Source organism: Ruditapes philippinarum, unplaced genomic scaffold, assembly GCF_026571515.1.
Source record: "Ruditapes philippinarum isolate M1 unplaced genomic scaffold, ASM2657151v2 ctg2709_1_1_1_1, whole genome shotgun sequence".
Classification (NCBI taxonomy): Eukaryota; Metazoa; Mollusca; class Bivalvia; order Venerida; family Veneridae; genus Ruditapes; species Ruditapes philippinarum.
The window spans coordinates 277,730-304,950 of record NW_026860156.1 but is presented as its reverse complement, the minus strand read 5'-3'; the positions used below and the strand labels follow the sequence as shown (position 1 = coordinate 304,950).

The 27,221-nt window shown below is 33.2% G+C and overlaps 1 protein-coding gene across 1 annotated transcript; it reads left to right on the top strand.

The window, feature by feature from the left end:
* The first annotated feature begins 9,934 nt into the window (after positions 1-9,934).
* LOC132759067 (uncharacterized) lies at positions 9,935-12,180 on the top strand. Its single transcript, XM_060750793.1, has 3 exons — positions 9,935-10,322; positions 10,761-10,991; positions 11,215-12,180. Exons 1-3 carry the CDS (start codon positions 10,206-10,208, stop codon positions 11,707-11,709), a joined length of 843 nt encoding a protein of 280 aa, XP_060606776.1. The 5' UTR covers positions 9,935-10,205; the 3' UTR covers positions 11,710-12,180.
* Positions 12,181-27,221: the final 15,041 nt, after the last annotated feature.

Here is a 27,221-nt window from a genome sequence, read left to right as displayed (position 1 = left end):
TTTTAAAAAAAGGCATTACATGTGCTAATTTCCAATTAGACGGATATATTTTCTCTGATAAAGAACGGTTATAAAGCAAAGAGAGTGGTGTACACAGTGTTTTAGATGTTTCTTTTAACATTTTATGACTAATTTCGTCAGGCCCGGATGCTTTGTTTACGAATAAATTTGCCAAAATATCTGTAATTTCCTGTTCACTTATTGTAAAATTTTCAAGAATCGCTTCTGTTCTTAATGAAAAGTCTGGAAGATCAATAGACCCTTTCATTTAAGACCGTATTCAAGTTGTCGCCCTTGGATGACGTCATTGGGGGATACGGTGGACAATGGCGATACGATTAAGTACAATAATAGAGGGATATAATTAGATCTTAATCCTTTCTCTTGTAAGATTGGGAGATTGGAATTGCCAAAATTTTGGGTAATTTAATAAGATATTACATAAAAGGATAGTGAAATGAATAAAAATGTTTACTATAATAAGGTTAACGATTTGTTTTAATAGTAGACCGTATTGCTGGGTAACTGATCATATTTACCATTTTCGTTAGATTCTTTATAAATTAATGAGAATTTTACCAGGCCGTTAAATCGTACTAATTTGCTAATACCAGTGATATAGATAATCTATCTATGTCTCTGGTAATATACAATACCCAAAAGATATTTTGAGTTTCAAAAATGTAAGGATTCTGTAGTTTCGAAAAACGGCTGCGTAATAATTAATTGCAAGATACTGGTTTATTAAAAATCATTTTGATTTAAGCATTACTAAGACAAAGAAAAACAACAATATAAATCTATGTAATTTCAAAAAAAAAAATGTAAATGCATAAAAAGTAAAAATTCTTTTGAATGTACATGACTGTATACTATTTGTATTGGCAAAGAATGCACTCTCAAAAAAATCGTACATCACATCAATATATTTAAGCTGATTAAGTAATATTGTCAACTTAAATACTTTTTAATCCATACTCTGCTTATCAAATATCTAAAAAAAATCACAAAAAAAAAAACAAGTTGTGAAACACGTGCACAGAAATTCGTTATTAACTGGATTATAATTTTACGTATTTTTGACTGTGCCACTTGGTAGGACTCTGGATCGAGTATCAAATCAGTAAGGCATGACCAATAAAGTCCCTAGGATGATCCATAACAAAATTCGGACCATAAATATTTTGACAACTAACAAAAGTGACGTAATCTGATGTAATGTTATAACTCTAAAAAATGCACCCTGGTGATTTATGATATCACAGCTAAGTGCCGCTTGAATATACAACATATGCACCCTGTTAATTAATATGATACGGCCCAGTGGCGCTTATATATACACATCTATTTATCTATGAGGTCTTAATTTTCATAACCATAAGAATAGATTTTTAATATAAAATTACCTTATTATCGTCTGTTGCGTATCTAAAATTACAAAAGTCAATGCCATATGGTTTTCGTTCTTTCCGGAATATTTATAGAATTATATCCTTCACTGGTTCTTAGAAATATTTTTATACGGCATAATGAAAAAAAAAATCAGTAAGTAATGATAGAATGCATTCTGTTATTGTTATATTAAAGCTTGAAAAACTATCATTAAAAGACATTGGCAATCTTATTTTCATGTTTGTCACAAAGAACGCCGGAATTTTCTAAATGACAGAAAATAACACTGAAAACTAGAAAATGGTCATTTAAATTTATAATAGGCAATTTCAGTGTGTATGGGTGTTTATAAAATATTAAAATTGATTTAGTTATACTGCCCTCACACATACCTCGCGACCTTACTGCGACCTTGCTACGACCAAGGACGCAGCACAGTCGCCATGGACGCAGCAGGGACGCAGCGAGGTCGTAGCGAGGAACCCAAGGACGCACAAGGTCGCAGACCGTCGGCGACTATTTTGAACATGCACAAAACAGTCGCAGAAACTCTGCGTTCTTGCTGAGTCCTGGTTAGGTCGCCGTGGGATCGCAGTGGAGTCGCCATAGTCGCAGCAGCATCGTAGTAAGGACGCAATAAGAACGCAATAGACGTAGTACACTCGTACTTAGGACGCCGCTGTTTCAATAGACTGTGGTCCACTAGAAGACTGTTTGTATGCGTCTCCGCCAGTGGATAAAGCCGCGATTTCTACCTACACACTATGAACCACTACCAAACTGCATATCTGAAGCGGCGACTGGGTCAACTTGTAGCACTTTAGAGACCCTCGCTCTTTTGCCTCGTCCGCCTCTCATCTTTGGAATAATATGGATGATTTAACTTAATACTAATTAAATATACGTCTTCACTCGTTGAAGGTCAGACTCAGGATGAAATTTACTCAGTCAGTCAGTTTGAGTTTATTTATACTCGGCGCCGGTTAAACCATCTGTCCGAGAATATAGCATCCGTGCCGGTCCACTAGGGTAGTCACATCGGGGACGTCTTTTTCATGCTGAATCTTTCCTGAAGCCTATTCTTCGTTCGTTGGTGGTAGAGGAGTACGACAATACTGGCCAGGCATCATGTTCCATACTGGTCGATAACAAAAACGGCTCTCGTTAGCGCCAACCCTCCAGAGTTAGTCACGACAGGTCAACCAATCACCTCTGGTACTTAAGATGATTTGACCTTGACCTGCCGTGTGCCTTCTCCGCGACGTGCACGCCTCTGGAGGGATTTGGAGCAGTGAAATTTACTGGTAAAAAGTATTGTTTTTATAGACGTAGCAAGAACGTAGTAGTGTCGTCGTACAGTCGCAGGACAGTCGCCGTAGTCGTCGTAGAGTCGCCGTAAGGACGCAGAGAACATAGCACAGTCGCAGCTGGGTCGCCGATGATCGCAGTGGGGTCGCCTTGGGGACGCAATACAGTCGCAGTGGAAACGCCATGGACGTAGAAGGGTCGTATTGAGGACATAGAGAAAACGTACTGAACACAAGACTGCAGAGCCTCGGACCGTCTTCGAGAGAAATTTTGGAAATTTTAAAGAAAACCAACGATTTTCGAAAGAAAAATGCTATTTTACTAGTTTTCAGGTCGCAGTAAGGTCGTGGTTTATGTGTGAGGGCAGCATTACTAGATTTTTATCCGGGCATTAGAGAAAATCTAGATCTAATAAATATACTGCAGTATTCACTTTGAAATTTCGCTGTTTCACTCCGTAGCGAGAATTAATCTCAATCTTTGTTTTTGTATTTTTTTCTATTGTATTGATATTGAATTTATGTATGCATGCGTAAAATTACATGTTATAATCATAATTGAACGATCAGTATTAACGCATTTAACTTTTCAATAAGCTAACATTCTATGCGGCCTGCATAGTTTTATCCCCCATTTACGTCACATCCGGTAAGGGAAGTAACTCTTCCCTGACTATTATCGCTTAAATGAAAGGGTCTATATTTGATTCTTCAAGGTCTGAAATGGAAACAAAAAAATTAAGCGTATTAGCTTTTTCAAAATCTGTCATTGAATAATTATTGTTACTTGTGTTACATTTTAAAGGTGGTATACTTTCAGTATTCGACGAGTTTTCCTTGACAAGCATTTTAATTGTATGCCAATATTTACGCGGATTTGAAGAACTTAAGTCATTAAGGGAAAATTCGAGGTTATTATAAAATATTTCTTTTGCATGTTTTTTCATATTATTTACTGTATTTCTTAATTGTTTATATTTTACCCAGTCTGATGATCTATTAGAATTTAATGCTTTGTGAAACTGTCTATCTCTTTGGCGCGATTTTCTGCGAATTTCTGAATTGAAACAGGGTTTATCCTTAGGTCTTATCAACGCCATATATGTAGGAATACACTGTTTTGCAAGTTCTAAGAATTTATCGGTAAAAAAGTCACAAGCTTGATCTATATTTCCATTTTTTATATCTGACCAATCAGTATTGCGGATAAGATTATTAAGTTTTGAAAAATCAGCTTTTTTATAATTCCAAACACGTCTTTTGAATGGTTTATTTGAATCAAAATCGATTTTTAGAAAAAATATATGTTCCAAAATGGTCACTAACTTCTTTTGGTGTTTCAAATATACCTGAATCAAAAACGAAAATATTGTTTGTAACTGCGATAGGATCAAGTAATGTTTGTGAACTAGATGTTATTCTAGTTGGGGCATGTATAAAATTAGTCATATTATTTAGTAAAAGAATGTCACGGAATTTATGGTTGGAAGAATTGAGTTGGTCTTCATTTATATCACCTACCAAGATTATATTTTGTTTTTGTTCAGAAGCTATTTCTAAACATCTATTTAATTTGTCCCAAAATGCGACGGTGTAGTGTGGCGGTCTATAAATTGTACATAGTAGATATGATTGTTTTTTATCGTTTATCTCAATCCAAACTGATTCAGGAAGTACATTTTCTAAAGTAAAAAGTCGTCTAGGTCTTAGAAATGATGATACGTAAACTAAAATTCCGCCGCAGTAACTGGATATATCCTTTCTAAACATAAAATCAAAACCTGTTAATTTCAAATTACTATCTTGTACATGTACGTCAAGTTTGGACTCCGTAAAACACAGAATATCCATATCTAAATAATTGTCATTTATAAAATCAAATTTGTTTCTAATGCTCCGAATATTTTGATGAAATATAGATAAACAATTTTCTCGATTAATCAATGGACCTGGGTTGGTCTCAACGTCACCAGACAAAATTAATAAATACACTAAATATAACAAACAGATAAATATATTAAAGTTGTCGAGTGAAATATTTTCATTAGAATAACTTGCATGTTTATATTTAAAAATCATGGTATGTAAGAGGCTTGTGATTAGATAAAAGACTATGATGAATTGAAGGTTAATAGCGGATCTAGCTGTAAGTTTAACAAATTTAAATAATTTCTTACACAAACTTAAACAAATAAATCTTAATATTTTTGCAAAAAGACATGCTAAGTTTTTGTTTAGATTTGTATTCATGTAAGTCAACTGTCTACGATTGTTAAATGACCCCACGGATGCCCGCCACGACATTAGATCATTACCCATGGGGGTATAAATAAAAAGCAAATATAATCATGGCGGACGTAAAAAGGGTCATTTGACAAATGCACAAGGGAACAGTAGGCGACGGCAAACTAACACAAAAAGACAGACAAAAATGTAAAAAAGAAAATTAAACTTAATAAAACATATTTGAAGGACATTTTGGAAAGAGTCCAGGGTAAAATGACAATGATCATAATGAAAAAAGCTGATGATAATATGCATCATTTAAATCATTCCATAAAAGATACTAATAATGTTACACTTTGAAAATTAAGAAAAAGAGCTGGCAAAGTAAATATAAACATTCACCATCAGTCAGACATTTACAACAAACATAAACATTCACCACCAATAAACACCACCAATAAAAGATTTACAATAAATATAAACATCCACAATCAATCAAACATTTACAACACATATAAACATCAACCAGCAATTAAAAATTTACAACAAATATAAACATCCACAATCAAATATTTACAACAAATATAAACATCCATCAGCAATTAAAAATTTACAACAAATATAAACATCCACCAACAATCAAATATTTACAACAAATATAAACATCCATCAACAATCAAATATTTACAACAAATATAAACATCCATCAGCAATCAAATATTTACAACAAATGTGAACATTCACATTCATCATCAGCATCAATATCTTTATGTGTGTGTAACAGTGATTCATTTTCCCAAATAATCTCGTAACTTTTGATATAATGGGCAGAAAAACATATTTTGTTGTACAAATATGATTTGAGTTTGTATTTTTCTATAGAAGATCAAATAACACATCAATTCTTGATTAAAATAATAAGTAGGTATTTAACTATAATATTATTCTTATTTCTAACAAAAATGCGTATCTCCTTTAGATATTTTATAGAGGAACAAAAGTGACAAACTACCTATTTTTTCTCTTCTTATTCATAAGCAGACGACAACTAACGAAAAGCGGAATTCTCGTGCCACGCGATTTATGTCACGTGCGGTTTAGACACATTTTGAGTTTAACAATATATAAAGTGCATATAAATTATACATGTGTATCGTTCATCTAAATAACAATGATATTTTAATATTCATGGATTAATAGATCGGATTCCTGATGATGTTTGACAATTATACAGTCTGGATAAATATGAATTTTACAGGTAAGTTTACACAGTTTATTTTTAGAACAGCGTTGCTAAAATTAGAGTGGAAAACCGGTTGTCTATAAATATTCGATTTATAATTGAGGTCAACATAATGTAAATAAACAAACACTGCCCACAGTAGTTAATTTATGGATATGCTGGAGCATGGTAAGTTGGTTCATTACCTTCTCGTATTTCCTCGATGTCTTCAAGGGACTTTATTGTTACTTTTTTTCAGTACTGTTTATAAGCATAATCCCATAGATGTTACCTCCTGCTACCCATGTATGTTGAAGTTTATTTTCACGTTTCAATTTTCTGGCTTCGTACGCAAGTTGCTCACGTTTTTTTGTTAGTGATTCCTGTATGAAAATTCCGTCGGGTGCTGACTTGCGCTTATTGTATACGCGCTGGCGTGCTTTAGAATTGGTAAATTTCACTATAATACGTCTGTTCCTTGACAATCCTTTATCAAATCTACCTATTCTGTGGGCTTTATCAATATCTCCAGCGGATAGGGATATGTCTAACTGACTGTTGGCAAATTTCACAATTTTATCCTCAACATCTTCTTGATGGTTTCCTGTATCTCCAGGTATGTTAGAAATATCCAACATCATCCGCCGACCATATTGTTCTAAGTCATCGTTGTTGTGGTTAGCAGTTTTAATACAGTTGCGTAGATGTAATACCTCCTGACGTAGGTCTGTGACCTCAGTTTTCAATTTCTCCGTTTTAGCATTCACAATATGATCTATTTCTGTTTTTAGTTCGAATTTTAGTTCATGGATAAGATCTACCTTCAGTTTATCTAGCATTCTAGCTACAACTTCCTCAAGTTCCTCCTTGGAAAACATTATGTTGGGTGAGAGATATGTTGTGTTTGGAGTGTCCGAACTATCCGAAACAGCACTCAAGTATTCTGATTCTGTATCTGATTGGTCAACAACTTTGTGGCGTTTCAGAAATATACTCTGATGCGTTTCCTGATTTGGGGAGGATTTGTTTCTTTTACGTTTAATTTTCAATTTGTCAGGCATCTGGATGCATATTGATGATATATACAATAAGCGGGTGGGGTATGATGTGGGTGGGGTATGGTGCGTGTATCACAAACAAGACGTTTTAACTTACGTACCCACAAAAATCCGCTATTCTTTACATTTCACTTTACTATATATATCTGTTTATAATCCTGATCATTACATTTCCCAAGAACAAACGTTACAAGATCATTTAAATTACATTTTATTTGGAGATTCAAAACGCGCCACTACTTTTAAATAACCGGAAGTCTAACCAAAACAAGAACAGCTACGGATGAATATACTCACATACTTAGTGTCACACTATATTTGGCCTGATAAATATTCACTTTATTACGTCACTACCAGTCCGCTTTATTTAACAATTACCTGATTGGTGGGTTTGAATTTGACCTTATAAATATGCATGATTTACGTCACTTTGCGCCTGAAGACGCATTTACCCTTGTGTTTCAGTCGGTATATTGCTGATGCGAGTTTTCATTAGCTCTATTATATTGCACAGACACTTGAGGTTTGGAGCTCAAAATGCCTTTAAAATCCAAATAAAATGTATGTATATTTGTCAACCCCAGCACATGTACTGATCATAGGTAAAAAATCCGCACCCCTACCGTCATAATCACCATGTATTTTATTCCATTTCCAATATTTTCACATAATCCTTTGGTCCATCGACACAGAAGATATAATTCTTCACGATGATGGTCAATTTTAAACTTCAATGGTAATATAAACAACGCAACAGCCGAAATAAGATTATCGCCGTTTCTCTCCATTTACAAAATCTTTGCATATATTCAAACTTTGCCCCAGCTTTGCCATGTGCAAAATGCGCGGCGCTTTAAGTTTGAGAACCAACATAATCGGATGGCTTCGTCATGTTGACATCTACAAAACTTTTGAACGTCAGGGTGGTGCGCTTGGTAAAGTAGTCGTGATTCCTTGCGTTCAAATATTTTATCACAAGTCCAAGATCAACAAAAACTAGAAATGTATCGTCACACCACGGATGCCCCCGCATGTAGCCAAAATTTCAGATGTGATAATATTTAATTCCAAATTTGTTTGCACAAATTATTTTTTTCATTTTAAGTTCAAAGCCCTTAAAACTATTCAATGTTAACACAAACCATTTTATTTAAAGTTTAAGGCAGTGTTAACCTTTTGTAAATTGCATATTGCAAATTTGTAGCCAAAATAATGGCTACATACACTTCCACAAAAGTATGAGTGCTGAAACTGAAAATTGAAATGTTTTCCAACATTCATGAGTAAAATCATTGAACCACCACCAAATTCAAACTTTTACTGCTTATTCCCAAAATGTATTTTTATGTCAAATTTGAGTTGAATGGGTACAACCATTGGGGAGATAATGAACGGAAACTTAAAATTTCTGATTTTTTTTTCAAAGTTCAAGAAGGATAACTCTGTCAGCTATCATCAAACCATGACCAAACTAGAAATTGACCAATGCATTTTTATGACATATCCATATCCTTAATTTGAGTTTAATATGTACAACTGTTGGGATATAATAATGAATGGGAACTGAGGTAAAGGGCATAAATCTGCCAAAAATCATCGAACCATGACAAAATTCGAACTTGACTTGCACAATTCTTTGACGTATCCATATGTCAAATGTGAGTTGAATGTGTTATACCCTAGAGGAGAAAGTGAACGGAAACTGAAAATTTCATATTATTTTCAAAGTGAAGGAGACATAACTCTGCCAAAAATCATCGAACCATATCCAAATTCGAACTTGACCTTTGTTTTCTCATTACATATAAATATGTGAAATTTAAGTTGAATGTTTGCAACCGTGACTAAGATAATAGACGGAAACTGATGATGACGGAAAGACAGAAGGACGGAAGGACGAATGACGGAACAGGGTAACACTATATGCCCAAGCCATTATATGGCGGGGACAAAAAATAAATCAGACGTATAGTGACATACACGAGAAAGTGTGTTATATTGTTTGTCTATCAGAATATGTAATTAAACCGGTAATAATGAATTACTGTCCTGGGTAGTGCAGTGCACACGTATTTCGTGCCAACTGATCTAATGTAACTGCAATGTACATATATGCATTTCGTTTAGTAATTACATGTACTAGTATATGGTCTCATCTACTTGCTAGATATGACTGCAAATACATTAATTTTATAGCGAAACATAACAAAGAAACGCTTTGAAACTTATTTATAATGATGTTAAATTTAATGCAATAAAATCATTTCTTTTTATACAACATGAGGAGAAAGATAATTAAAGTGACTATGAAACAAAGAAAATACAAATAAATACAAAATATATTTAATAAATAGTCAATTAAATTTTCATTAGAAAGTTAATAGATAACATCTTTACGGCGACAGTTGGTATAGAAAATGGCTATAAGTAATATATATTACTGGTCTGCTTGACTGGTGATAACTTTTACAATATAATAACGGTTAGTGGACCTGACCAGCGCGTCACTCTATAATAATTATTGTCCTTATTTAGCATTTGTTATTGATACCTTTGTCATTCATTTATTTTTCGTGTGTCTAAATTTTCATGATGATACATCCCGACATTTATTTGTTTATTTTTAAAACTATGATTTCCGGAATAAATTTACTCTGTTTAAACATCTAAGATGACAAAATGAAGGTAATCCTCTGAAAAAAAAGCTAATTCGGCGAATTAAATGACAATACAACCGCCTCCGTGGTCGAGGGGTTAGAGTCGATGACTTCTAATCCAGTTACCTCTCTGGCATGGGTTCGATCCCCGGGAGATGCTTTGGTAGTTTAGCGCGGAGGAAGGTAGTCTAGTACTGGTGTAACTCTCCAGGAACGATGGTTAGGAAACTACCCGCCTATATGACTGAAATACTGTTGAAAAAGGCGTTAAATGAAACAAACAAACAAACAAATGACAATACAGACCATATCAAAAGTGTTTTTTTTTTAAATTCTTTTCAGGATGAGCGTTTTCGAAGACTACAACACGACATGTGCCAGTTATGACAACCAAAGGCAACCATTAGGTGCTGACATAGTTGTAGAAATGCTACGGTTGAATATCAAGAAACAATTAAAGGTATTAAACAAAAAATGGCAAGATTCAAATGATCAATATAGTCACCATAATGTAAAATCATTTTAAGTCTGTTTTTGAAGTATGTGAAATAAAGATATAGGGGCATAATTCGGATCCCAAATGCTGTAGGAACGAATATTAGGAAATGACAACCAATCTATGCAATATTGTATCAGATACTACTGGAAATAAAATTGGTAAGGACCTGCAACATATTAAATTATTCTGTTTTTGACGATTTTAAGGCTAAAACACTGTTCGATAAAGCAAAAAAAAAATTCAGACTTAAATATATGATTTCTGACGATTTTGAAATTTAAAGCAATACAATATTTCATATTTTTCATTTCATATCTCCTTTTCTGACTTCAAACAATGTTGTAATAAGATAGTAATTATCCGATGTGACTAGCATTTAACTGACATATACATTAACAGGACGTCCATATTCTTGATGCTGGTTGTGGAACGGGTAATTACTCCAAAGCTCTCATCGAATATGGTGTTGGAAAAGTAACATTGATGGATGCGTCCAGTGGAATGCTAGAACAAACTAAGAAGAAACTAGTTAATGCCATAGAAAATAACATAGTAACCGACGTGGTACAGAATAAACTTCCAAAAATACCGTTTGGAAATGGAACATTTGATGCCGTTCTTTTTAGTCTTGTAAGTACTAAAAGATATTTTAAGTATAGCTATGAAAAGACATATTTAATATTATTATTTATAACTCATAAATGCATGAACTGGACAATAAAGTTCAACATGCTGAATACTTCTTGTTGATTAATAATTGAGATATTTTCAAAGTAAAGTATCCGTATTTTTCCGTATAAAATTTAACATTTCCTTGAAATATGAGTTTTACGTTGTTTTCATTTAATACCAGGTGTTGCATCATTTGAATCCGAGATCTGATGGGTTGAACGATGAGGAAAGGCCATTCAAGGAATTGGAGCAAACTATTGCTGAAGCCAGACGTGTTCTTCGGAACGACGGCGTTCTTATCATTATTGCGCAGTCCGAAGATGATATTAGAAACAACTGGTATTGTCAAATCAACAATGACATCACAAAGAAATTTGTCACAAAATTTGCTTCCTGCAAGCAGTACCAAGATATATTTGATCGCACCGGATTTCAGTGCATCCAGAAGCTGAGACTTCTTGGTACTATTCTAGACGACCATCTTAATCTAGATGGTCCTTTCCAAAAGGCTTGGCGAGAATGCGACTCTTACTGGGCATGCGCTACTGATGAAGAATTGAATGATGTAATGCAAACCTTGAAGTCATTAAAAAATAAGGGTGAACTTGATGACTGGGTCATCGAGCATGATAAGGTCAATAGCCATGGCATTCTGACTATGTTTCTTTGTAAATGATTTGTGCCATTATTTTTTGATACAAATTCTAATTACTACTCTTTCAAAAATTTATATACACGTACAAGTTCCTTTGTGTTTGATTAGAAATTATAATATTTTTGTATGTTATGGAACAAAATATGCATATTGTTTCATTATATTACTATTAAAATTCAACTCTTCTATCGTTTTCCCACTTACCACACATTTATGACATGTTTGTTAACATCAACTCTTTAATAATTAAAGATCCTGTAACTCAATTGTTTATGGTTTTATATCATAAATATGATACTCAAATGAAGATGTATCAATATTGTAAGTTCCAAAAAGCATTATATGTAAAAATGTTACCGTATTTAAATTTCATGTAAATAATGGGAGGTAATTCGAAATGTTATTTGATAAAGTCTAAGCCAAATGTTTCACTAAGCATATATTTTAAAGCTTATTTTTAATGCAAGTAAGCATTTGCTGTAAATATTATACATATGCTTGTGTGTTTGGAAATTGTTTGAGAAGAATAATCATATACATGTACATATATAATCTTTCAATTATGTGTTGTTACATCTTTAACCCTTTCCCCCATGAGCATATTGTGAAAAATGGCTGTTTTCACTGAAAAGCCTCCTGTTACAAGTTCAAACTGCTATGAAACTATGAAAAATGCTTCAATACTAATCAAACTTGGCACAAATGTTGACTGGACCATTGCCTTTGTAACGACATGCTCAGTCTTAAATTTCCTGTTACCATGGCAACGAGGGGACATCTCAAAATTGCCAAAAATCACTATTTTGCCTTGATTTTTTCAATCAAAATTTGTTTCAAAGTGCTGCAATTTCTCAAGGGATTGAGATAGAGTCAAAGGCTTTTCAGCGTTGGTTACACGTTACATTATGATCGACCTGGGGTCATTTTTAGCCTCTCACAAGTCCAAAATTATCTTGGCGATGAGGGGGACTCCGCCCCCCTTCAAACCCCCCTAACAGAAGGGGGCACATCCCCCTTCTGGCAACCCCCTGATGTATCTTTTGGATGGGGGCGGTGCCGAAAAAGTGCTTAATTTTTTTAGCAACATTTCTCAAACGAAAACTTATGTTTAGGGCCCAAATAGGACATTTTTCACTATTTGAGGCCTAAAAAAAAGGGGGGGGGGTCGAAAGTGCGTTGTTTCTTGTATATATGTGGTAAAGGGTTAACAAAAAATGATGAAAAACTTTGGAATCACCTAAAAACAAGTTTTTCCAAGTTAACATGTGGTCTTTCACCTAATTTTGGTGAAAACTTGTTGTTTTGTAACATTAATATTTTTTTTAGTTAACAAAAAATGATGAAAAACTTTGGAATCACCTAAAAACTAGTTTTTCCAAGTTAACATGTGGTCTTTCACCTAATTTTGGTGAAAAATTGTTGTTTTGTAACATTTATAATTTTTTTAGTTAACCCTTTCCCCCATGAGCATATTGTGAAAAATGGCTTTTTCACTGAAAAGCCTCCTGTTACAAGTTCAAACTGCTATGAAACTATGAAAAATGCTTCAATACTAATCAAACTTGGCACAAATGTTGACTGGACCATTGCCTTTGTAACGACATGCTCAGTCTTAAATTTCCTGTTACCATGGCAACGAGGGGACATCTCAAAATTGCCAAAAATCACTATTTTGCCTTGATTTTTTCAATCAAAATTTGTTTCAAAGTGCTGCAATTTCTCAAGGGATTGAGATAGAGTCAAAGGCTTTTCAGCGTTGGTTACACGTTACATTATGATCGACCTGGGGTCATTTTTAGCCTCTCACAAGTCCAAAATTATCTTGGCGATGAGGGGGACTCCGCCCCCTTCAAACCCCCCTAACAGAAGGGGGCACATCCCCCTTCTGGCAACCCCCTGATGTATCTTTTGGATGGGGGCGGTGCCGAAAAAGTGCTTATTTTTTTAGCAACATTTCTCAAAACGAAAACTTATGTTTAGGGCCCAAATAGGACATTTTTCACTATTTTGAGGCCTAAAAAAAGGGGGGGGGGGGTCGAAAGTGCGTTGTTTCTTGTATATATGTGGTAAAGGGTTAACAAAAAAATGATGAAAAAACTTTGGAATCACCTAAAAACTAGTTTTTTCCAAGTTAACATGTGGTCTTTCACCTAATTTTGGTGAAAACTTGTTGTTTTGTAACATTAATATTTTTTTTAGTTAACAAAAAATGATGAAAAACTTTGGAATCACCTAAAAACTAGTTTTTCCAAGTTAACATGTGGTCTTTCACCTAATTTTGGTGAAAAATTGTTGTTTTTGTAACATTTATAATTTTTTTAGTTAACCCTTTCCCCATGAGCATATTGTGAAAAAATGGCCTTTTTCACTGAAAAGCCTCCTGTTACAAGTTCAAACTGCTATGAAACTATGAAAAAATGCTTCAATACTAATCAAACTTGGCACAAATGTTGACTGGACCATTGCCTTTGTAACGACATGCTCAGTCTTAAATTTCCTGTTACCATGGCAACGAGGGGACATCTCAAAATTGCCAAAAATCACTATTTTGCCTTGATTTTTTCAATCAAAATTTGTTTCAAAGTGCTGCAATTTCTCAAGGGATTGAGATAGAGTCAAAAGGCTTTTCAGCGTTGGTTACACGTTACATTATGATCGACCTGGGGTCATTTTTAGCCTCTCACAAGTCCAAAATTATCTTGGCGATGAGGGGGACTCCGCCCCCCTTCAAACCCCCCTAACAGAAGGGGGCACATCCCCCTTCTGGCAACCCCTGATGTATCTTTTGGATGGGGGCGGTGCCGAAAAAGTGCTTAATTTTTTTTAGCAACATTTCTCAAACGAAAACTTATGTTTTAGGGCCCAAATAGGACATTTTTCACTATTTGAGGCCTAAAAAAAAGGGGGGGGGGTCGAAAGTGCGTTGTTTCTTGTATATATGTGGTAAAGGGTTAACAAAAAATTTCACCTAAAAACAAGTTTTTCCAAGAACATGTGCTTTCACCTAATTTTGGTGAAAACTTGTTGTTTTGTAACATTAATAATTTTTTTAGTTAACAAAAAATTGAAAAACTTTGGAATCACCTAAAAACTAGTTTTTCCAAGTTAACATGTGGTCTTTCACCTAATTTTGGTGAAAAAATTGTTGTTTTGTAACATTTTATAATTTTTTTTAGTTAACCCTTTCCCCCATGAGCATATTGTGAAAAAATGGCCTTTTCACTGAAAAGCCTAAGTTCAAACTGCTATGAAACTATGAAAAATGCTTCAATACTAATCAAACTTGGCAGAAATGTTGACTAGACCATTGCCTTTGTAACGACATGCTCAGTCTTAAATTTCCTGTTACCAGGGCAACGAGGGGACATCTCAAAATTGCCAAAAATCACTATTTTGCCTCGATTTTTTCCATCAAAATTTGTTTCAAAGTGCTGCAATTTCTCAAGGGATTGAGATAGAGTCAAAGGCTTTTCAGCGTTGGTTACACGTTACATTATGATCGACCTGGAGTCATTTTTAGCCTCTCACAAGTCCAAAATTATCTTGGCGATGAGGGGGACTCCGCTCCCCTTCAAACCCCCCTAACAGAAGGGGGCACATCCCCCTTCTGGCAACCCCCTGATGTATCTTTTGGATGGGGGGCGGTGCCGAAAAAGTGCTCAATTTTTTTAAGCAACATTTCTCAAACGAAAACTTATGTTTAGGGCCCAAATAGGAAATTTTTCACTATTTGAGGCCTAAAAAAGGGGGGGGGGGTCGAAAGTGCGTTGTTTCGCGTATATATGTGGTAAAGGGTTAAGTTCAACAAACAGGATCTTAAATGAAAGCGCTTTGGCAGCTACATAGCTACGCAAAATAACAGAATACTATGGCAATAGATTTGGAGTATGAGGAGATATTCAAAACGGTCTTGTAAATGGACCTGAATGGAATGGAAAATACAACAAAAAACTTAGAGAGCCACATGTTATGATAACTTACCCAAAGAAAAAGTATGTTTTTAATAATTAAACCAATAAAGTAAGTAAAACATAGGCACGGATGCAGGAAATTGTAAAATCTAAATTGCTTTTTGTATCTTTCTCAGACAAGCCTATCATTTGAGTAGGAGGCGGACATATGTAAGTTTCATTTTGTTCGAGGTTCGTAGCAAAGGCATTATAAATAATTTCTGTCTACGAATTTACACGTACATGTTATAACTGCATCTTTTGACAGACCAACTTGAAACAATCCTACCCATATAACACACTACAAAGACAGCCGATTTTTATGGCTCCCTAACATAACATTTGTGATTATTTTCAATGTACATCAGCCTGTAAAAAAGACAGAAACATTAAAAGTGTACTAGTCTTTTTTAGCACCAGTGTCTTAAACACTTAGACACCAGCTTTTAAGAACAACTCAATGTATCTACTGATATTAAGACAATAAATAAAGGGTGATTGAGCAAAGGTGTAAAGATCTGTTTGTATCAGTCTGTCTGTGATACAAATAATGTTTTTATATGGATAAACTTGACATACGATATATTATTACTGATGTACTTTCTCATAATCTTTGTTTTATGAAAATTCGAAAAAAAAAATTATTATAGATATAAACATTACGATATCAATAATCAAGAAAAAAACGATTGCTAGAAAAATCTTTGGATATACAAAAAATAATTAACACATATAAATAAACAAATATTCTTAGGATATGAACTTAAGTTTAGTACCTTAGTGAAAAAATCTATAGCTCATAAACATATGCCTTTTCTCAGTTTTTCTCTGTAAAGTTTACAGAACAACGCTGTGAATGCAATGAATTCCAATTGGTAGATAGACAGCTGCACGGTTCAACGTGTGAATACCATTTGGGATCGTATATACTGTCGATTAAATTTATATTAGCCCCTGTCTCACTAAAGACCTCTGCCATACCAGCAGATATTAAAGGTTAAATTGTTGAAACAAATTATTACTAGAAACATTGTTTGTTGCATACGGATTTAATTGCGAACTTCATAACCTTTTAAAGGGGGTAAAGCGACAGCATATGGGTATAACTATAAGAAACTTTCATCTATTCGGTCTAGGATGATGAACATTTAGATTATTATTGCAACGACTTCGTTGAATATCTTTTCTGAACTCCATACACAGACACAACTGTGATGAAACTGATGTAGATTTTTAGCATGGTCCGTAAAAGTTATTGCAGAGCGTGGCCAACAGTAAATTAGCAACACAAAATAATACCTATCAGTGAAATCCCAACAGAACGACTAAAACGACGAAATTGAAATTGTTGAAGGCCCGGTTTGATTGAGCCTGTTGATTGACGACCGTCCGCAATCCCTGGCACTGGCTTTAACAGATTTCAACATTTCAGACGAAAATGGTGAAATTTTGAACTGAGAAACATTCGCAGATGTGTTCATACGGCGATTATCATGTAACATTCAATGTGACACGTAAGTGCCATTCCATGAAAAGCGGGTATGGTCCCTAATAGTGTGTGTCATAAAAGAAAAAACAATTGGCGAAACTTGGATAAATGGGATTTTGAATATTAAGAGCATGTGTATCACAGTCAAGACGTCAACATAAAGATCAAGTCAAGTATCTAGTAATTTTATTTAATCAATAATGACATGTGTTTTCGCTGCAGGAGATACACTGTCTCATTTAATTATTGCTAATGTTTACGCTGCAGGAGATACAATGTCTCATTTAATTATCAATAAAAAACAACAGTAAGATCGTTATGACAACAGATGCTCCGAATGATACGGTCAAGAGTTACCAGGATAATGCCAGAATAACAGATGATATTGGTGAACAGATGAAACTGGCTCTATATGTGTTTATGAAGCACTGCGGACCCAAACGCCCACAGTAGTTAATAACATTTGATGGCCATTAATCTCAAAACAATAGCTACCATAGAAAGTGCAATTAAAGGAAGTATTTTCTGCAATCGCTTCCCAAACCTTTCTTAAAAGCATATAATGAAAAATGTTCAGATTTTCTTATATCCCTCTCCGAGTGATTAAATAAACATACATTTCAATCCATTCTAAACAAGCTTGGAATAATGCTTTCATGCAGAACGACGTTAAAAGTGAGTTTGCCTCGCGTGGAATATAGCTTTTGGATAAATTTGCTATTTGTAAAGATGCCTTTACTGGAAGTTAGGTGATAGATGCCCCATATATTTGTAATTCATAAATTGACGGACTGTAATGCCAAACCTGTTATACAAGGTGACAGTTCTATAATTACGGCACTTAATTTGATAAAAATATACAATCATTTGAAATGTATATTGAAACAATAATAAATTCACAAAGTTTTCAGCAAATGCAGGGTACACGGGGCACATTGAAATGTCATTTGACGTCGTCGATAAAAACGGCGTAACGCTGTGTGACTTTCAAAAATTGCTTGATTTCTAAGGTAGTTGAGAATCAAACCATCAATTATTTTTGGTTGAAATGACATTTAAATTAAGCAAAAGAATCTGGAAAAAGAAGTGTGATCCTTCGGACGCATTAATCACAATAAAATTACATGAACATTCCAGTCTCGGTTTGATTGAGTCTGTAAAAAGTTTCGTTTGTTGTGATTATAAACTTTGAGAATCTCTAGCCGACCCTCTTTTATCGCAACAATAATTTCTGTAATCGTAACCTTTTCAAAGTTTAAATCCGTTGAAACTTAAAATATGAATGGAAATGGCAGACATTAAGGCCTAAAGAGAGAGAGAGAGAGAGAGAGAGAGAGGATTGTTCGTGTTCCGTTAAAGGGGCACATGACAAATTAACAACTGCAGATATACCTGTAGAATCGGTATTTGTAGACCGTTCATACTTAAATCACAGGTACGGACTATTTTCTTGGCCTAGAGCTTGGTGCCTTATATTACTGTAAATATGAACCGCCATTGTGATACAATTTCTAATCCAATCCAGAACGGAATCACATAAGCGGTGCTGAAAAGTTGGCATGAACAGATGTGTTTCTTAGGAAAATCTTTACCTTTCATTTAGAAAAAAGAACAAATCGCCGGTACAAAAACAACCATGACACGTGGAATTTTCATGGCCAAGAGCGCGGTGCTTTATATTGCTGTAATGAAAGACCTCCAAATTGATATAATTTCATTTAATACAATTTCCAATCAACAATGGAATCACACAAATGATGTTTGAAAGGATGGCATCAGAAAATGGTGTTTCTTTAAAGCACATTATGCCACAGAAAGAAATATAAAAAAATCTTTCGAAATAACAAACATGAATTTATATAATTCCGTTCAGAATAGGAAATTATATATCTCTTTATTTATATTTTATTAATTTATGACAAATTATTTACCATCGCTTCTTTCTCCGGGTAACAAGAATCTAACATTCTCTAAAACAAACAGTATTTAAACAGTACACAATTCATGTTTGTACTTTGGAAAGAAGTAAAATTGTATTTGTTTCTGTGGCATAATGTGCTGAAAATAAACACCATTTTCTGATGCCACCCTTTCAAAACATCTTTTGTGTGATTCCGTTCTAGATTAGAAATTATATTAATTTGGAGGCCCTTCTTTGCAGCAATATATGGAAGTGTGATATCATTTACACTTTAGAGGTTATACATCGAACAAAGGAGTTTTAGGCGTTATAAAGGGAATGCATGTAGTCGTGTTAACGTTGTTGTAAAGTAACATGACTCTATATTACTGCTATGCCAATACCTAATAGTGAAGCTACTGGTTTATCCGCGTTCAAGACAGACTGCAAGTATTTGTATAATTTCAAACAAAGCTGTAATAACATTAAAGCTTTATTTCGTTTTCGGATTCAATATCATTTATAATGATAAAATATAGCCAGTAAACACGTTCATGTACTAGGGCTGATGCCTCGGATAACAGTTTTTCCTCGGGATGATATTTTCACTGTTACTAACAAACCTATGTGTTATTAATTTTATTACCTCAAACAAATACTGTAATTATATGAAATTTACAACTAAATCTAACTACCAAGCGTACAGTAACTCAACTGTCCTTACCTTGTTAGTGTTAAACTTGTTTTTTTCTACTCGTTTAGCAAATAAGAATATCTATCAATCATAAACATACAAAAAACTGCAATTCATTAAGAAATCAAAACACAAAGTTTGATCTGTGAAATCTGACTCTGTTTAGTTTATAATTTTTGACAATGTGCATTTACATCTGAATATATAGAACTGTCGACCACAGTTTTCATGTTTCAATTACTGAATTCGTCATATAATCCTTTGTGTCATGCTTTGATCGTCTGCTTGTTCCATATTGATTCGTGTATATCCCCATGCAAAAATGCAATAGTTTCCTTTGGCTGTCATAGTCAATCTGGCGATGACCCTTCATAGTGAACTTCAAACTATTCTAGATGGAATCGGCCAAAGATTGGGGGCCATTTTGTTCTTTAAAAATTAACCATGTGACCAGAATTTTTTACCTATGCAAAAGTACAAATTCCTTAGTCACGTGGTACACTTGAATTAACAGTAAGACGACACCCATTGGCCAATGGGAAATCAACATCACAAAAAGGTGAGTGGTAGTAATATGGTATGTCAGTGATTTGTAGATATGTTGGGAGAATTAGGTTCCGAGAAAAAGCGTGGTGAAATAGGTGCACAAATGGTGTTTGGAGAATAAGATCACCAGAAAATCATGGTTAAGGAATGTCGTTGAATGCCATAGTAAACATAAGCAAAGCTGGTTTGACTACATTTGATATATTGATATGTATTATAAATCGGACAATCCTTATTAAGTCAAATTAACAATGTACATCAGTTATAATATTTCACGACATGTTAAAACAAATGAACTTATTTTTAAGTGTTTCAAAATATGAAGTGTTAAAAAGTTAGGACTACAAATGCTTGAAAATATCTTTCAGGTATGTTGCACCTGTTTTATGGAACTCCCTGTCTGACAGTTTGAAATGTTCAATTTTTGTTCCGTTTAAAAGATTAATATCATCCTGGAATGGTAAACAGTGTAAATGTATTGTTTGCAGCTATTTTTTTATTTATTTACTTTACGTTTGTTTTGTTTTTTCTGTGTATGAACTTTTAGTAAAATTATTTTAGATATTTGACATTGTAAGTATGATTAAAGATCCTGTAACTCCACTTTTTATGGTTTCATATAATGAGTATAATGCTCAAATGAAGATTTATCAAAAATGTAAGTTCCAAAAGCATTACTAGTATTTGTAAAGATATTACCGAATTTACAATTTCATGTTAATAAATAGAGGATATTTGTTTGTTTGTGTGAAAGATTAAATTTCGTTACATCTTGTGGGCTTTAAAAGCAGTATTCTCACGAATGGCTACGCCACTCGTGAGAATACTGTTTTTAAAGTTCACGAGATGAAATGAAATTACATCTTACACAACAAACATTTTTTTTCTTTTTTATTTTATACTTAAAAACAAGTTAAAACAACATTTCCATAATATTATCGTCAATATTAAAATCTGTTTCCCCCATTGAAAGCCCCATTTAGTCGGAATTTCTCATTAAATACAAGAAGGCTAGAGCTGAAATAATAAGTTCGCCAATCAACGTTAAATGACGGTGATATTATTCGTTTTATTGAAAAATATATGAATGATCGCATGTTTTGATAATAAAAACAATCAATTCTTGTAGGAGAAAAAGTCCAACCATCCATCCATATTTCTGTTACTTACTGCAGATTTATATTAGACCTGACTTTGTTAAATGTAAGCGTCAGCCATTTTATAAAGTTGTGTATTTCACGGGAGGAAAATAATTGTGTTTGATTCAGAGGGATATCATTTGGATTAATTAGTCATACACTTTTTAAAGAAACAAAACTTATTTGAGGATTGTTACAGACAAAAAAAGTGTTGACAGATGAGAAAACATTCAAAAGCAGCAAGAAAATTATAAACTTCAAAGGCTGGCTCAGGAACGCTGGGTAGTTTACTTATTTTTCCGGTTTATGGCTGTCATTGCTTTTCAAGTTGTCATAAATCATACGGCAGCTATTGCTCGTAGGATACTTTAATATGCACAAATGTCATCAAGAGCAGTTTTGCATGTGGAAGGAATGTATTTTTCAGACTGTCAAAATGAAACATAAGAATTTAGAGACGAAATTTGGTGATTGGTATTTGAATGAATAGAAGTAAGTTTTCTTCTTTTTATTACTTTTGACATTTAAGTTATTTATCAATTTCAGCTGTGCTTTTCTTTAAACTGCCTGACATTGTCAGATGTACCACGTACGTGGGGAAAATCTTAAAAAAACAGTTTCTTCAATGAAAAGGTGTGAAATTATATTTTCATAATTTTCACTGTGAAATTATCAAATATAATTTTCACGGATAAATCAGTATTCCACTGAAAAGCATAAAATCAAAATGGTAATTAGAACTTTTTTCTATAAAGTCAAGTTTTTCAATAAGAAATGAATGTATACAAATTATTTTAATGATTACATTTTATGTGGACAAATATTTGCAATGCATATTTTAATTATCCTTCGATGTTTGAAAATTGTTTAAGAAGCATAATTATATACAAAAATAAAATTTCACTTAAATGTGGTAACAACCTTAATAACAACATACAAGATCTTTAAAAACTAGCTAGTGATTTAGAATTAAGTTAACTATCATATTAGTTTTATTAGCATCTGATTTATTTTTATTAATTAATGTTTGAATTAAAAAGAACTGTTTTATATTTAAACATATGCATATGTTTACATTATGCCTAATCATTTTTTATTGCGGCTGTTTTATCATTTTCGCAAGATCAGTAAATACATAGCTAACATCCACGGTCTAACACAAAATTTCCTAACAGTCCTAACAACGCAAAGAAGTTCTCACTCAAAACTGCTTAAAAACCAGCAATTTAAAGGAAAGAACAATTTTTTGTGACAAGTGTCCAACAAATTAGTACACATTCAAACTTTAAAAGTAGCGTTGGCTTATAGAATTGTCAATAAATGCACACTCACAAATTACGCGGATGAATATGATTTTAATCAATGAAAATGCTATTTTTAGCGATGTCGATTACCGAATACTACACAAATAAATCTGACTGCCGAGTAGTTGAATACATAGTTTCTACATGTTGGACTGTTTGGGCGAGAAGATTTTTTGCTAAATTATTTACTTCAATTTTAAACAACAGGTTTACCCTGAACAAAATACCTCGAAATTATCCTAACCCGAAATGCTATGGAAATTCTAAATTTAGAATGACTTGATTTTATTCAGCCTCTGTTTATATAACTTCTCCGTGGTGCAGGGGTAACGCGCTCGTTTAATGTGTGAGAGGTCTAGAGTTCAAATCCCAGTCGAGTCAAAAAAAATTTAAATTCTTTTTTTTAGTGTCTTTGTTAAGGAAATAGCCACGATATGCAAGGATAAAGTGCAGCTATCATAAAAAATGAACATAAATGATTTTTTAGCAACAGATATACATGTATACAATCATTTATAATCCATATGTGTAATGCATGATCAACACCACACTTGTGTAATTGTCCCTTATTATGTTATTGCTATCAGCGAAGACCCCCTCTAAAGGTATCTGTTCACACTTACTAACAATATGACACTGGTTACATTACCATGTTGATCATGTTGAGCATAATTGTTTATTATACAATAATTGTAATATCTATTTTAATAAAAAATACAGATTTTATGAATATTGTTTTCTTTTCTTTGTTGTGTTTTATGTGCTATTTCAATACTGAGTTATTACGTTTACTACTATTTAAAGAATTCAATTGTCATATTGACCGACGATTATAAGTAAAAACTTGACTGGAAAAGGCAGTAAATTATGGTTAAACTTTTAATATATAATATTGTTTATTCTTAAAACATATACATGTACATTTGTATTTTTCTTTATCATTTTTTAAATTATCAATCAATTGAATAATTCATAAAATCTAATTTGTAACTTTGAATAATTCCTCGGCATCTTTACTAAACACGAATAACAAATTAAATAAAATGTTACAAAGTTGATAGTGTCATATTAATACCATAAAAATGTACCTTTTGATTGTACATATTTATTGTTTTTATCTCATATAGATAAAATAAAACATGTTATTGTTGTTGTTGTTTTTTTTTTCGAATTGTATGTTTATGTATAATAATAATCAATAAATTTGAGAGTTGATCTGTGTTTATTAATAATTGTAACCAAACTAAGTGACAAACATTCATTTTGAAAAAACTTATATAACTGTAAATATTTGTTCTGTTCTGTAACGATATCAAACATCTACTCCAAAACCGGGAGAGACCAGACAATAAACGTGTGGTACTATTCGCCGGTCACTAGTAAATTCCGGTCAAAATAGACCAGGAGAGACCGGGAATTACCGATAGGAATACATCCCTCTATAAATAGATTTTCGGAATATATAGGTCACCAACTCATCATTCTATTCAGCTTTCGGATACATGTACCATAATAACCCACTGTGTACTACAAAATGATAAATAAAAATACCCCGAAGAGCGCGATTTATTGTCGGAAAAGGTTATTTCATTTGAAAATGTTTGCATTGCGAAATTCTCCAGTTCGCTATTCATTGTATATATCGCGACATTTCATTTTTGATTAATAACAAGTAAAATGGTTTCCTGCGGAAAACGTATTTAATGATATAAATATATTTCATTTAACTAATTTCAATGGGTGGGGGGGGCGAGGATAAATAAACGTTTGTATCAGGAATATAGTTGACAGTAATCGATTAATATAGAAGAAGGTCTTTGGAAACTGGTGACCGTTGATGACCGGAGAAGGTCGAACATAACACAATTATTTCTTTTTTAAGAAAAAAATTAAATAGGCTTACCATTTTATGAATAATTCCGAGCAAAAAAAATTAATAAAGTAAACACACAAGTATTTATTATAGCAGATGCCACTACGAATATTTTAATTTTGTAGATTTTCAGTATAAACAATTTATTGTTTACACATATTAAAGAAACATTGATAATTTTCAAACACATCTTTCAAGTTTTTCCACCTTAAACGGTAACATAATTATAGAAAATTAAAAATATCACGTAATAGTTTTTTTGTTCTTAATTAGGTGTCTTAATCCCCAGAGGAGTATCCGTAACGTACCGGCAAACGGTATTTATCCAGGTTTCCGAAAAGGTCAATTAACCAATCATGTACGGTTTACAGATCACATGCTCCTCCATGTACCGAAAACAGGTCACGTGCTTCTCCATGCCTCAAAAGTTAAACGCGTACCAATGCGTACCCTGCGGTCTCCAGACCGCCCTCATACTGATCGGAATGATCGGCTTTTATTATGTCCGACTAAAAGGCTCGAGAAGTTGCTGTCGCCCTTTCTCATTCCATAAGAGGCGCTGCGCCGAGGACGCCAAAAATCAACTTATACAGGAAAAAAAATACAGATATACAGTACGATTTAGATTGCAAAGATCAGAAAATACCACAGAGCTTGCAGCCCTTTGATTGATATTATATGTTATATACAGTCGGTTATAAAAGCCCTTAGAGCTTATCTTTTCTTACTGTTTTTAACTTGCGACTTGAAATAAAACTTATCTTATCTTATTCATTATGTAACATTACATTATATGCAATACTTGAATATTTGTGTTCTTTGCCATGAAAAATTTTATTCCAAAACTTAATAATTTTGATACGAATAATGTTGCCTGGTGGGTATCATCTAGTTGTTCTATACTAAGTATAACACATAAGCAGGGATATTTTTCATTGGATTTGTAATTTTTTAAAGAAATTCCTAATGCACTTTTTTTGTTTTTTTTATCACCTAAAAGTTAAAATAGGTAAAATTGTAAAATAAAACAGCTAATTTATGGGTTAATGTGCATGTATAAACGTTTATATAGAAGATGCTTTGCTTTTCTACTCTTCATTATCAAGTGATCGTGCTTTTTTGTATATTCATTACTGCCAAAATATGAAATTTAGGTCATTGATAATCTCAAGTATTGTATCGTTAATAAAACGGAAACAAATTTCTATGCTATTTATTATAAAATATATTCTCGAACAAAATTATCTTTTTTTGCAATCTTTAAACTTTTTAACAATGATTTCGTGTCATGCATCATTCGCTTTAAATGGAATTAAAAAAACAACATATTTCCTTCATACATATTTAATAAAGCAAAACTTCTGTTAACTACAAGCAGCAGATACATGGCCTATACACATGTGAGTATCTAACAAAATGATAAACATCTTCATTATAATATTGATGTATCTTGACACATTAATTAAACTGTTCAAAAACAGATGGTGATAAATATTGACTTTTATACATTTTTTGCTATTTGTGTTGAGTGCTTGATTTTTTAAGGTAAGAATTTACTAAAGTTTATCTATTTTTGTATTTTTGTTATAATTGCTATCTTTTTAAACATCATTATGTTGTTACAAAACTATGGGAACTTATTTAAGTAGTGTTAAGATAATTATTGATGTCAAGTGATTTCTGATTAGGCTTTATAACTGCTGTAACTTTTTTAAAAATATATATACAATAATAGCATTTTAAAAGATTCTTCTATAAATGAACAATTAAGTTATTTGAATTGTGATTTATCATTTTATTTTGATATCGAAGTGATATTAGTAAAGCTGAAATAAATCTACTAACGTGGATTGTTTTTTAAGAAATTTGACATCAATTTATCTTAATTAAAAATATCTCAGCGCACTAAAGCTAGCTATTATGCTGTAGGCATGTAAAAAAAACATCGCCCATTTAAAGATCTCATCCAAGACACAATATTACGTTAACCTTTTTAATAAGTTAGAATGTGTGATATCAATTGACTTAATGCGGAAAAATGTAAAACCTTTATAGATTGAAAACAAAGAGCTTGACATTCTATCAATCATTGGTATATATACTCAAATAAATAAGAAATAAATTGAAAAGCCCCAGATCTATAATAGATAAACACAAGGAATGCAATACCTTTTAACAACCCGATACATCTTTACGCGAATTTCACATCAAAGGCAACAAACTTGTTTTTGTTTGAGAAATGTTGTTAAAAAAAGTGACCTTTTATTCGGCGCGGCACCCCAACCAAAAGATACATCAGGGGGTTGCCAGAAGGGGGGTGTGCCCCCTTCTGTTTGGGGGGGGGGGTGTGAAAGGGGGCGGAGTCCCCCTCATCGCCAAGAAAATTTTGGACTTGTGAGAGGCTGTAAATGACCCCAGATTGATCATAAGGTAACGTGTAACCAACGCTGAAAAGCATTTGATCCTATCTCAATCCATTGAGAAGTTGCAGCACTTTGAAATCAATTTTGATGGAAAAAATAAACGCAAAATAGTGATTTTTGGCAATTTTGAGATGTCCCCTCGTTGCCATGGTAACAGAAAATTTAAGCCTGAGCATGTTGTTGCAAGGGCAATGGTCCAGTCAACATTTGTGCCA

Excerpts from the sequence above, each read along its gene's own strand:
- LOC132759067 (XM_060750793.1), top strand. The coding sequence starts at position 10,206 with ATGAGCGTTTTCGAAGACTACAACACGACATGTGCCAGTTATGACAAC. Across the intron at positions 10,323-10,760 it reads ATATCAAGAAACAATTAAAG|GACGTCCATATTCTTGATGC; the intron begins GTATTAAACAAA and ends ATACATTAACAG. Across the intron at positions 10,992-11,214 it reads ATGCCGTTCTTTTTAGTCTT|GTGTTGCATCATTTGAATCC; the intron begins GTAAGTACTAAA and ends ATTTAATACCAG.